The 13,530-nt window shown below is 45.6% G+C and overlaps 1 protein-coding gene across 2 annotated transcripts in view; it reads left to right on the forward strand.

Moving 5' to 3' along the window:
• The window catches only part of MTHFR (methylenetetrahydrofolate reductase), a 61,672-nt gene that overhangs the window by 25,258 nt on the left and 22,884 nt on the right, over positions 1-13,530 (forward strand). For both annotated transcript variants that reach the window (XM_070759502.1, XM_070759503.1), the window contains 3 exons: positions 876-1,056; positions 2,875-3,057; positions 4,238-4,339. In XM_070759502.1, the coding sequence (XP_070615603.1) occupies positions 876-1,056; positions 2,875-3,057; positions 4,238-4,339 (466 nt within the window). The remainder of the gene's footprint in view (positions 1-875; positions 1,057-2,874; positions 3,058-4,237; positions 4,340-13,530) is intronic.

The raw sequence follows: 13,530 nt of genomic DNA on the forward strand, positions 1-13,530 counted from the left end.
ATGACCAACCCAAAAAGATAAGCCAGACACACCGGTAGAATCCAAACACAGTTGTATAATGGTAAAGAGAAAAGAAGCCAACAGAAAATGTCCTTACAAATCAGGAAAACACTGGAACTCCAAATGGGTACATGAAGGCAATTGTTCGTACAGAAACACAGAATCCTTGATGCCAAGACAAGGCTGTAGACAACAGACATACACCTCCCACGGGTCTTCAAGACTGCTGGGCCACGAGCCAGGAACAGAAATGCTGAGAGGCAATGCAGTTCCTGACTGTAATCTCCCCTGTCCGACTGCCCAGAACTCTCTTCTTCGCTCCCATCCTCCCCCGGGCATGGAGCCAGCAGAGACGCAGCTGGTCTTTCATCTGACTCAGGCTGAACCACAACATACATATACAAATATAATAGTTTAAAATATAAACTAAAAACTCATTAATTTTAAAAAACAGTCAATTTACTCAATAACACCCACACATAACATTAATGGTCAGAACAGAGTGGGGGCATATACTAGTTGTCCCAAACCTGGCTACATAGATGGGTCTTAAGGCTTTTGCGGAAGGCAAGGAGGGTGGGGGCAGTATGAATCTCTGGAGGGAGCTGATTCCAGAGGGCTGGGGCCACCACAGAGAAGGCTCTTGCCCTAGGCCCCGCCAAACAACATTGTCTGGTTGATGGGACCTGGAGAAGGCCAACTCTGTGGGACCTGATCGGATGCTGGGATTGAATTAATGTGTTAGAGTATTTATCTTCAATACTCTTGACACATTAATTTAAAGGCTCTCCAGCCACAATCAACCAAAGCAGTTGAGAATTTCCAACTTTGCTTCTTCTTTCTCTTCACTTGTCAATTCTTTCCCAAAACTCCAGGGGCAACTCTTCGTCCCCCGCCTTCGGGGAGCTGAAAGACTACTACCTTTTCTACTTGAAAAGCAAATCTGCCCGAGAAGACCTCCTGAAGATGTGGGGAGAAGAGCTGACCAGCGAGGAGAGCGTCTACGAAGTCTTCAGGTGCTACATCGCTGGAGAGGCCAACAGAAATGGACACAAGGTGAGAATTCATGAAAAGCATGGAACTCTTCTTGTAGAAGAAGAAAGATGGATGTTGGCCATGAGAAGACCAAGCCAAAGTTGACTGCTTTGGTCTAGAGTTCCTTCTTCAGCCAGGTATCCCAACTGTGGCTGCTGGTATCTAACACCAGATAAGGTATCTAAAATGTATAAAGGTATGTCAAAATTTAATAGAATAGAATGGAATAGAATGCAATGCAATGCAATACATTTTTTTTCTTTTTTCTTCTTTTCTCTTTTTTTGGCCAAGTGTGATTGGACACACAAGGAGCTTGTCTTTGGTGCCTAAGCTCTCAGTGTACATAAAAATATATTCATCAAGAATCATAAGATACAACATTTAGAGATAGTCATAGAATACTAAATAAGCAATCAAAATCATACTAGGAAACTGAATAAAACAATATAAATCGTAAGATACAGGCAACATGGTTATAGTCATAAGTGGGAGGATATAGGTAATAGGAAGGATGAGAATAATAATAATAATGCAGTGTTGTGGGAATTAGTTGTTTAGCAGAGTGATAGCATTCAGGGAAAAACTGTCCTTGTGTCTAGTTGTTCTGCTGTACAGTAGCCTATAGTGTCATTTTGAGGGTAGAAATTGAAACAATTTATACCCAGGATGTGAGGTATACAGGTCCTCAATGAAAGGTAGGTTGGTAGCAATTGTTTTTTCTGCATTTTTATTATCCGTTGAAGTCTGTGTCTGTCTTGTTTGGTTGCAGAGCCAAATCAGACAGTTATAGAGGTGCAGATGACAGGCTCAATAATTCCTCTTGTAGAACTGTCAACCTGTTAAATGTCAATTGAATGTTGAAGAGTAAGAGTAAAGAAGGGACCTTTTATCATTTATGGTGGACAAGTGATATAAAGCAGAGACATTTTGGAGTAAAATTCATATTTTAATAGAGAGAATTCTTAAAAGAAAGATAAAGATGGAACCAGAAACTTTTCTTTTGGGTTTAATGACTTGGAGAAAAAAATTCAGAACTTTAATCTTATATATGTTGACAGCAGCAGTAAGACTCCTGAACGCCCAAAAATGGAAGACTGGTAAATGCTTATAGAAATGCTAGTTTATATTACTATGATATAAATGATAGATAAATATATCATAGTAATGATATAATTATTGTATATATAGTATATAGCTGATAATGAAAAGGATATAATACTATAGTATATTACTATATATACGTAGTACATCTAGTATATAGTCTATTACTATATTACTATGAAAAAGCAAAAAAAATGTTGTGGTTTGATGTTAATGCTTCATTTTGCTGCAGTTGAAGGAGTTGGAAGTCAAGTCAATTGGTTGCTTTGTGCCCCATTATTGTATGACAGTTGGAGATATGACAGAGTTGTATAATGTGGGCTGTCTGTGAGATGTTTTAAGTTAAGGGGTTTTATAGTGATGTTTTATAGTGTTGTTTTATTTAATTTTTATTTCTTCCATTGTTATGTATCAATATGTTGTAAGCCGCCCTGAGGAGAAGGGTGGCCTAGAAATCAAACAAACAAACAAACAAACAAATAAACACTCATTTTTTCCCCTTTTTCCCATCTCTTTCTCACTTCTCTTCCCTCCCCACCGCAGCTGTCTTCCTATTTACTTTTGTATTTTGTATTTTATCTTATAACCTAAAAAAATCTTTTTTTGAGGAAACAATTAAAAAAAGCTGTGTCGACTGGGGAATTCTGGGAGTTGAAGTCCACCCGTCGTCCAAAGACCAAGGTTGATGAAAGAAACGCCCTTCTACAACTTTGATTATATATTGTCCTTTTCCTCGAGGTCACCTGTTTGCCATGGAATGATGACCCTCTGGCCGCTGAGACCAACCTCATGAAAGACGAGCTGGTTAAAGTCAACCGCAGAGGCATCCTGACCATCAACTCCCAACCTAACATCAACGGAAAGCCTTCCACTGACCCCATCGTGGGCTGGGGACCAGAAGGTGGCTACGTCTTCCAGAAGGTATCCTCCTTAATCAACAAAATATCTTTGGCAATACACACAAACACTCACTCACAGGGAAGCCATGTGTGCACCCCTTTAACTAACCAAACTTGTTTAGATTTGTTAAGGAGTGTGCAGAAGGACCCTTGAGTTATCAAAGACATGCACAGAGGATATTCCAGCAGATATCCAGGAGATATGAGTCCTTATTCAGTCATACAAAATAGATATATTAAAGTTCAATTAGTGTTTACTTTAGAAATAGCACAGTCAGGTTATGCACATTTAAAACAGTCATTGTCTCTCTATACAATAATACTAGAACAAGCCTATCTTTGTCTTACATATCAGACATACATTACAGCTTACAAATACATCAAACTATCATCGAACACACAGAGCTTACTACATCAGTCACAGTGAATCAGCAGAAAGAACAGAGAGAAAGGAGAGAGAGAATCATGCTTTCTTGCTCCCTCTAGTGTTGCAATTTGCAACACTTCCTCTTAAAGCTATAGTACTTCAATACATACAGTCATTCATTGTTAGTTTGTTTATATATTGCAAACCCAACTGTTTTGTTCAGAGTACTAACAAGAGTGAAATTTGGCTAGGATGATCACCGTATTTTTTGGAGTATAAGCTGCACCTTCCCCCCCCAAAGACTGAAAATTTGGGTATGTCTTATACTCTGAATGTAGTTTTTTTGCAGCTCCTCCCCAGCCCTAATGAGGTGCTAGCAATCTTCTCAGCTTGCAGGACTTTTTGCTACTCCCTCTGAAGGTTTTTTCCCAGCCCTAAGTCTTTGCAGGATTTTTTTCATTGCTACTCGCTTCGAAGGTGTTTTTTTCCAGGCCTAACTAGGGGATAAAATGATGTGCTAAAGCTCACCAGACTAAGGATGCGGGCCTGATGAATACCTGGTAGGCAGATTCCCCCCCCCCCCAAAAAATTAAGGTGCATCTTATACTCTGAAAAATTATGGTATTTCAGTTTGTGCAAACCCAGATTGTTTGGGAGGGTCAACAAATGGGGAAGCCAGAAAATTGGAAGCAGCTTTATTTTTAATCTAGGTTTCTTAAAAATGGGTGGCCATTTGCAAAATTGTTTCAACCTCATCGTCTTTAAGCCGTGTGGACAGAAGAGAAAAATGGCTATTGTTTTTTCTTTTCTCTGATTCCCCCCCTCCCCCTTACAGGCTTACCTGGAATTTTTTACCTCTGCCGAGAACATCAAAGCTCTTCTTACGGTTCTGAAAAAATACGGACAGCGTGTGAATTACCACATTGTCAACGTAAAGGTATTCTGGAATTTTTCAGGCCAGAGACCGGTTTACATGGGGCACCAGAGACTGGTTCCATGGAGAGAGGTTTTTTCCATGGACCGGAGGGAAACGTGGTTTTGGGCGCTGCCAGCATCCCACAGATGATGTTTTGCTTGTTTGTGTGGCCTGCTTGTTTGTTTGTCCATGGCCAACTGGCAGTTGGAGCAGAATTCTTTTCAGGTGGGGAGGGGGAGTAGAACTTCTAACGCCTTAGCATCAGAACTTGCTAATAATAATAATACCAAAAATACTAATGATTGGATGGTCATTTAAAAAAATCCTTTCCTAGCCAAGAGGAACGTACATGCCCAATTTTTAGTTCTGTACAGAGTTGAATGTGCACAACAGTATGTGAAATTGATTGTCAATCAGTGTTGCTTCCTAAGTGGAAAGTTTGATTTCACAAAAGTTTGATTTACTTGGAGTTATATTGTGTTGTTTAAGTGTTCATTTTATTTTTTTGAGCAGTGTGTGCATATGTGTGTGTGTGTGTGTGTGTGTGTGTGTGTGTCACATGTTTTTGCTGAATTTGACAATTAAGGGAGACTAGGATAGCTCTATTTCAGCCTTGTTCTATTTCTGGCTTATTAGCCTTCATCAGGTAGTGATACCTTTTTTTACTGGGATTTGAACCTGGGACTTCTGCCTTGCAAGGCAGAGGTCTTAGCCATTAGGCTACAGGCTCAACTCCTGTATCAGCTTGTACCAGGGAAGGGTTATGTGTGATTTTTTTGTTGAATCACCCTGGTATATTGAAGGAATGTCACAACTCCATTTTGCCTCTAGGCCCAACCCAGGACCATTTCAAGGCAGTTAATTTATTCGTAGCCGACAACTATATTCTGTATGTATCAAATGTTTTTAGGTGGAATTTTTAAAATTAAGGGAGACTAGGATGGTCCCATTTCGGCCTTGTTCTGGCCTCATCAGCTAGCCCACACCCTTCCTTACTGGGAAGTAAGGAAGGGTGTGGCTAGCTGATGAAGAAAAACAAAAACAAAAACATATAGCCCCTCCCTGGTACAGAGCTGGAGGGATCAGATCTGATGGCTCAACTGCTAATTCTCTGCCTTACAAGGCAGAGGCTACCAGATCGAATCCCAGTAAGGAAGGGTGTGGCTAGCTGATGAGGCCAGAACAAGGCTGAAATGGGACCATCCTAGTCTCCCTTAATTTTAAAAATTCCAGCTAAAAACATTTGATATATATTTATTATTTATTTATTATTATTATTTAGATTTGTATGCCGCCCCTCTCCGCAGACTTGGGGCGGCTCACAACAAAGTGAAACAATTTACAACAAATCTAAATTACACTTTAAAAATATTTTAAAAACCCCATTTTCTAAACAAACATACATACAGACATACCATTCATGAATTGTATATGCCCGGGGGAGATGTCTCAGTTCCCCCATGCCTGACAACAAAGGCAAGGAGAGTAGGGGCAGTTCTAATCTCCGGGGGGAGTTGGTTCCAGAGGGTCGGGGTCGCCACAGAATAGGCTCTTCCCCTGGGGCCCGCCAACCGACATTGTTTAGTTGACGGGACCCGGAGAAGGCCCACTCTGTGGGACCTAATCGGTCGCTGGGATTCGTGTGGCAGCAGGCGGTCTCGGAGATATTCTGGTCCAGTGCCATGAAGGGCTTTAAAGGTCATAACCAACACTTTGAATTGTGACCGGAAATTGATCGGCAACCAATGCAGACTGCGGAGTGTTTGTGAAACATGGGCATACCTAGGTAAGCCCATGACTGCTCCCGCAGCTGCATTCTGCACGATCTGGAGTTTCCGAACACTTTTCAAAGGTAGCCCCATGTAGAGAGCATTACAGTAGCCGAACCTCGAGGTGATGAGGGCATGAGTGACTGTGAGCAGTGAGTCCCAGTCCAGATAGGGCCGCAACTGGTGCACCAGGCGAACCTGGGCAAACGCCCCCCTCGCCACAGCTGAAAGATGGTTCTCTAATGTGAGCTGTGGGTCGAGGAGGATGCCCAAGTTGCGGACCCTCTCCGAGGGGGGTCAATAATTCCCCCCCAGGGTAATGGAAGGACAGATGGAATTGTCCTTGGGAGGCAAAACCCACAGCCACTCCGTCTTATCCGGGTTGAGTTTGAGTCTGTTGACACCCATCCAGGCCCCAACAGCCTCCAGACACCGGCACATCACTTCCACTCCTTCGTTGACTGGGCATGGGGTGGAGATGTAAAGCTGGGTATCATCAGCGTACTGATGATACCTCACCCCATGCCCTTGGATGATCTCACCCAGCTGTTTCATGTAGATATTAAATAGCAGGGGGGAGAGGACCGATCCCTGAGGCACCCCACAAGGGAGAGACCTCGGGGTCGACCTCTGGCCCCCCACTAACACCGACTGCGACCGATCGGAGAGGTAGGAGGAGAACCACTGAAGAACAGTGCCTCCCACCCCCAACCCCTCCAGCTGGTGCAGAAGGATACCATGGTCGATGGTATCGAAAGCCGCTGAGAGGTCAAGAAGCACCAGGACAGAGGATAAACCCCTGTCCCGGGCCCGCCAGAGATCATCCATCAACGCGACCAAAGCAGTTTCCGTGCTGTAACTGGGCCTGAAACCTGACTGCTGGGGACCTAGATAATCGGCTTCTTCCAAAGACCGTTGGAGCTGGAGTGCCACCACCTTCTCAACAACCTTCCCCATAAAGGGAAGGTTGGAGACTGGACGGTAGTTATTAAGTACGGCTGGGTCCAGGGAAGGCTTCTTGAGGAGGGGGCGCACGAGTGCCTCTTTATAGGATGATGGAAAGGATCCCCTCCCCAAGGAAGCATTGACAATCTCCTGGACCCAGCTCCGTGTCACCTCCCTGCTGGCCGAAACCAGCCAGGAGGGACACGGATCCAGTAAACAGGTGGCGGAACTCACAGCTCCAATGGCCTTGTCCACTTCATCAGGTGTCACCAGATCAAACTCTTCCCAGACAGGTGGACAAGTACGGGCACCAGTCACCTCGACTGACTCGTTGTCAGCCGACTTTGTTTTCCAATTTGAGTCGAGGTCCGCCCGGATCTGAGCGATTTTATCAGCGAAAAACGTGTTAAAATCCCCAATTCCCCCCTGGTTAAGAAGGGAGCGGGTCAACCTAAACAGAGCGACTGGGCGGGATTCCGCTGATGCAATCAAGGCGGCATGATACGCGCGTCTTGCCGCCTTGAGCGCCACTTTGTAAGTCTTAATAAAAGCTCTTACAAGTGTTCGATCGGATTCAGACTTACTCTTCTTCCATCGCTTCTCTAGACGTCTCTTCTGGCGTTTCAACTCCTGGAGCTCCTCGTTGAACCATGGAGCTCTACGGGGTCTAGCGTCATGGAGAGGTCGCAAAGGCGCAATCCGATCAAGAGCCTCCGCTGCAGCCTTGTTCCAGGCTTCCGCAAGAGACTCCGACGAACTGTGGACGAGTGTATCTGGAATAACCCCAAGCGCCGTCTGAAAGCCCTCTGGGTCCATCATGTCTCCCCTATTTCATCTTTTCATTATTTATTTATTTATTTTATTTATTCCTCCAGCCACCTCTTTCCTTACGTTCCAGGATCCCCTCTCATTTATTCCTCCAGCCACCTCTTTCCTTTCGTTCAAGGATCCCCTCTCATTTATTCCTCCAGCCACCTCTTTCCTTTCGTTCAAGGATCCCCTCTCATTTATTCCTCCAACCATCTCTTTCCTTATGTTCAAGGATCCCCTCTCATTTATTCCTCCAGCCACCTCTTTCCTTTCGTTCCAGGATCCCCTCTCATTTATTCCTCCAGCCACCCCATTCCTTACATTCAAGGATCCCCTCTAATTCAAGGATCCCCTCTCATTTATTCCTCCAGCCACCTCTTTCCTTATGTTCCAGGATCCCCTCTCATTTATTCCTCCAGCCACCCCATTCCTAACGTTCCAGGATCCCTTCTCATTTATTCCTCCAGCCACCTCTTTCCTTTCGTTCAAGGATCCCCTCTCATTTATTCCTCCAGCCACCCCATTCCTTACATTCAAGGATCCCCTCTAATTCAAGGATCCCCTCTCATTTATTCCTCCAGCCACCTCTTTCCTTACGTTCCAGGATCCCCTCTCATTTATTCCTCCAGCCACCCTATTCCTTACGTTCAAGGATCCCCTCACATTCAAGGATCCCCTCTCATTTATTCCTCCAGCCACCTCTTTCCTTTCGTTCCCGGATCCCCTCTCATTTATTCCTCCAGCCACCTCTTTCCTTTCGTTCAAGGATCCCCTCTCATTTATTCCTCCAGCCACCACTTGCCTTACGTTCCAGGATCCCCTCTCATTTATTCCTCCAGCCACCTCTTTCATTTCGTTCAAGGATCCCCTCTCATTCAAGGATCCCCTCTCATTTATTCCTCCTGCCATTCCATTCCTTATGTTCAAGGATCCCCTCTCATTTATTCCTCCAGCCACCCCATTCCTTACGTTCCAGGACTCCCCCCTCCCTGCGCTGTCATTTATTCCTCCAGCCACCTCTTTCCTTATGTTCAAGGATCCCCTCTCATTTATTCCTCCAGCCACCTCTTTCCTTTCGTTCCAGGATCCTCTCTCATTTATTCCTCCAGCCACCTCTTCCCTTACGTTCAAGGATGCCCTCTCATTTATTCCTCCAGCCACCTCTTTCCTTTCGTTCAAGGATCCCCTCCCATTTATTCCTCCAGCCACCTCTTTCCTTACGTTCCAGGATCCCCTCTCATTTATTCCTCCAGCCACCTCTTTCCTTTCGTTCAAGGATCCCCTTTCATTCAAGGATCCCCTCTCATTCCTCCTGCCACTCCATTCCTTATGTTCAAGGATCCCCTCTCATTTATTCCTCCAGCCACCCCATTCCTTACGTTCAAGGATCCCCTCTCATTTATTCCTCCAGCCACCTCTTTCCTTACGTTCCAGGATCTCCTCTCATTTATTCCTCCAGCCACCTCTTTCCTTACGTTCAAGGATCCCCTCTCATTTATTCCTCCAGCCACCTCTTTCCTTAAGTTCAAGGATCCCCTCTCATTTATTCCTCCAGCCACTTCTTTCCTTACGTTCAAGGATCCCCTCTCATTTATTCCTCCAGCCACCTCTTTCCTTTCGTTCAAGGATCCCCTCTCATTTATTCCTCCAGCCACCTCTTTCCTTTCGTTCAAGGATCCCCTCTCATTTATTCCTCCAACCATCTCTTTCCTTATGTTCAAGGATCCCCTCTCATTTATTCCTCCAGCCACCTTTTTCCTTTCGTTCAAGGATCCCCTCTCATTTATTCCTCCAGCCACCCCATTCCTTACATTCAAGGATCCCCTCTAATTCAAGGATCCCCTCTCATTTATTCCTCCAGCCACCTCTTTCCTTATGTTCCAGGATCCCCTCTCATTTATTCCTCCAGCCACCTCATTCCTTACGTTCCAGGATCCCCTCTCATTTATTCCTCCAGCCACCCCATTCCTAACGTTCCAGGATCCCCTCTCATTTATTCCTCCAGCCACCTCATTCCTTACGTTCCAGGATCCCCTCTCATTTATTCCTCCAGCCACCTCTTTCATTTCGTTCAAGGATCCCCTCTCATTCAAGGATCCCCTCTCATTTATTCCTCCTGCCATTCCATTCCTTATGTTCAAGGATCCCCTCTCATTTATTCCTCCAGCCACCCCATTCCTTACGTTCCAGGACTCCCCCCTCCCTGCGCTGTCATTTATTCCTCCAGCCACCTCTTTCCTTATGTTCAAGGATCCCCTCTCATTTATTCCTCCAGCCACCTCTTTCCTTTCGTTCCAGGATCCTCTCTCATTTATTCCTCCAGCCACCTCTTCCCTTACGTTCAAGGATGCCCTCTCATTTATTCCTCCAGCCACCTCTTTCCTTTCGTTCAAGGATCCCCTCCCATTTATTCCTCCAGCCACCTCTTTCCTTACGTTCCAGGATCCCCTCTCATTTATTCCTCCAGCCACCTCTTTCCTTTCGTTCAAGGATCCCCTTTCATTCAAGGATCCCCTCTCATTCCTCCTGCCACTCCATTCCTTATGTTCAAGGATCCCCTCTCATTTATTCCTCCAGCCACCCCATTCCTTACGTTCAAGGATCCCCTCTCATTTATTCCTCCAGCCACCTCTTTCCTTACGTTCCAGGATCTCCTCTCATTTATTCCTCCAGCCACCTCTTTCCTTACGTTCAAGGATCCCCTCTCATTTATTCCTCCAGCCACCTCTTTCCTTACGTTCAAGGATCCCCTCTCATTTATTCCTCCAGCCACTTCTTTCCTTACGTTCAAGGATCCCCTCTCATTTATTCCTCCAGCCACCTCTTTCCTTTCGTTCAAGGATCCCCTCTCATTTATTCCTCCAGCCACCTCTTTCCTTTCGTTCAAGGATCCCCTCTCATTTATTCCTCCAACCATCTCTTTCCTTATGTTCAAGGATCCCCTCTCATTTATTCCTCCAGCCACCTTTTTCCTTTCGTTCAAGGATCCCCTCTCATTTATTCCTCCAGCCACCCCATTCCTTACATTCAAGGATCCCCTCTAATTCAAGGATCCCCTCTCATTTATTCCTCCAGCCACCTCTTTCCTTATGTTCCAGGATCCCCTCTCATTTATTCCTCCAGCCACCTCATTCCTTACGTTCCAGGATCCCCTCTCATTTATTCCTCCAGCCACCCCATTCCTAACGTTCCAGGATCCCCTCTCATTTATTCCTCCAGCCACCTCATTCCTTACGTTCCAGGATCCCCTCTCATTTATTCCTCCAGCCACCCCATTCCTTACATTCAAGGATCCCCTCTAATTCAAGGATCCCCTCTCATTTATTCCTCCAGCCACCTCTTTCCTTACGTTCCAGGATCCCCTCTCATTTATTCCTCCAGCCACCCTATTCCTTACGTTCAAGGATCCCCTCACATTCAAGGATCCCCTCTCATTTATTCCTCCAGCCACCTCTTTCCTTACGTTCAAGGATCCCCTCTCATTTATTCCTCCTGCCACCTCTTTCCTTACGTTCAAGGATCCCCTGTCATTTATTCCTCCAGCCACCCTATTCCTTACGTTCAAGGATCCCCTCTCATTTATTCCTCCAGCCACCTCTTTCCTTACGTTCCAGGATCCCCTCTCATTTATTCCTCCAGCCACCTCTTTCCTTACATTCAAGGATCCCCTCTCATTTATTCCTCCAGCCACCTCTTTCCTTACATTCCAGGATCCCCTCTCATTTATTCCTCCAGCCACCTCTTTCCTTACGTTCCAGGATCCCCTCTCATTTATTCCTCCAGCCACCCCATTCCTTACATTCAAGGATCCCCTCTAATTCAAGGATCCCCTCTCATTTATTCCTCCAGCCACCTCTTTCCTTACGTTCAAGGATCCCCTCTCATTTATTCCTCCAGCCACCTTTTTCCTTACGTTTAAGGATCCCCTCTCATTTATTCCTCCAGCCACCTCTTTCCTTACGTTCAAGGATCCCCTCTCATTTATTCCTCCAGCCACCTCTTTCCTTTCGTTCAAGGATCCCCTCTCATTTATTCCTCCAGCCACCTCTTTCCTTTCGTTCAAGGATCCCCTCTCATTTATTCCTCCAACCATCTCTTTCCTTATGTTCAAGGATCCCCTCTCATTTATTCCTCCAGCCACCTCTTTCCTTTTGTTCAAGGATCCCCTCTCATTTATTCCTCCAGCCACCCCATTCCTTACATTCAAGGATCCCCTCTAATTCAAGGATCCCCTCTCATTTATTCCTCCAGCCACCTCTTTCCTTATGTTCCAGGATCCCCTCTCATTTATTCCTCCAGCCACCTCATTCCTTACGTTCCAGGATCCCCTCTCATTTATTCCTCCAGCCACCCCATTCCTAACGTTCCAGGATCCCTTCTCATTTATTCCTCCAGCCACCTCTTTCCTTTCGTTCAAGGATCCCCTCTCATTTATTCCTCCAGCCACCCCATTCCTTACATTCAAGGATCCCCTCTCATTTATTCCTCCAGCCACCCTATTCCTTACGTTCAAGGATCCCCTCACATTCAAGGATCCCCTCTCATTTATTCCTCCAGCCACCTCTTTCCTTACGTTCAAGGATCCCCTCTCATTTATTCCTCCTGCCACCTCTTTCCTTACGTTCAAGGATCCCCTGTCATTTATTCCTCCAGCCACCCTATTCCTTACGTTCAAGGATCCCCTCTCATTTATTCCTCCAGCCACCTCTTTCCTTACGTTCCAGGATCCCCTCTCATTTATTCCTCCAGCCACCTCTTTCCTTACGTTCCAGGATCCCCTCTCATTTATTCCTCCAGCCACCCCATTCCTTACATTCAAGGATCCCCTCTAATTCAAGGATCCCCTCTCATTTATTCCTCCAGCCACCTCTTTCCTTACGTTCAAGGATCCCCTCTCATTTATTCCTCCAGCCACCTTTTTCCTTACGTTTAAGGATCCCCTCTCATTTATTCCTCCAGCCACCTCTTTCCTTACGTTCAAGGATCCCCTCTCATTTATTCCTCCAGCCACCTCTTTCCTTTCGTTCAAGGATCCCCTCTCATTTATTCCTCCAGCCACCTCTTTCCTTTCGTTCAAGGATCCCCTCTCATTTATTCCTCCAACCATCTCTTTCCTTATGTTCAAGGATCCCCTCTCATTTATTCCTCCAGCCACCTCTTTCCTTTTGTTCAAGGATCCCCTCTCATTTATTCCTCCAGCCACCCCATTCCTTACATTCAAGGATCCCCTCTAATTCAAGGATCCCCTCTCATTTATTCCTCCAGCCACCTCTTTCCTTATGTTCCAGGATCCCCTCTCATTTATTCCTCCAGCCACCTCATTCCTTACGTTCCAGGATCCCCTCTCATTTATTCCTCCAGCCACCCCATTCCTAACGTTCCAGGATCCCTTCTCATTTATTCCTCCAGCCACCTCTTTCCTTTCGTTCAAGGATCCCCTCTCATTTATTCCTCCAGCCACCCCATTCCTTACATTCAAGGATCCCCTCTCATTTATTCCTCCAGCCACCCTATTCCTTACGTTCAAGGATCCCCTCACATTCAAGGATCCCCTCTCATTTATTCCTCCAGCCACCTCTTTCCTTACGTTCAAGGATCCCCTCTCATTTATTCCTCCTGCCACCTCTTTCCTTACGTTCAAGGATCCCCTGTCATTTATTCCTCCAGCCACCCTATTCCTTACGTTCA

This window comes from Erythrolamprus reginae, chromosome 8 (genome assembly GCF_031021105.1).
Source record: "Erythrolamprus reginae isolate rEryReg1 chromosome 8, rEryReg1.hap1, whole genome shotgun sequence".
NCBI classification, from domain to species: Eukaryota; Metazoa; Chordata; class Lepidosauria; order Squamata; family Dipsadidae; genus Erythrolamprus; species Erythrolamprus reginae.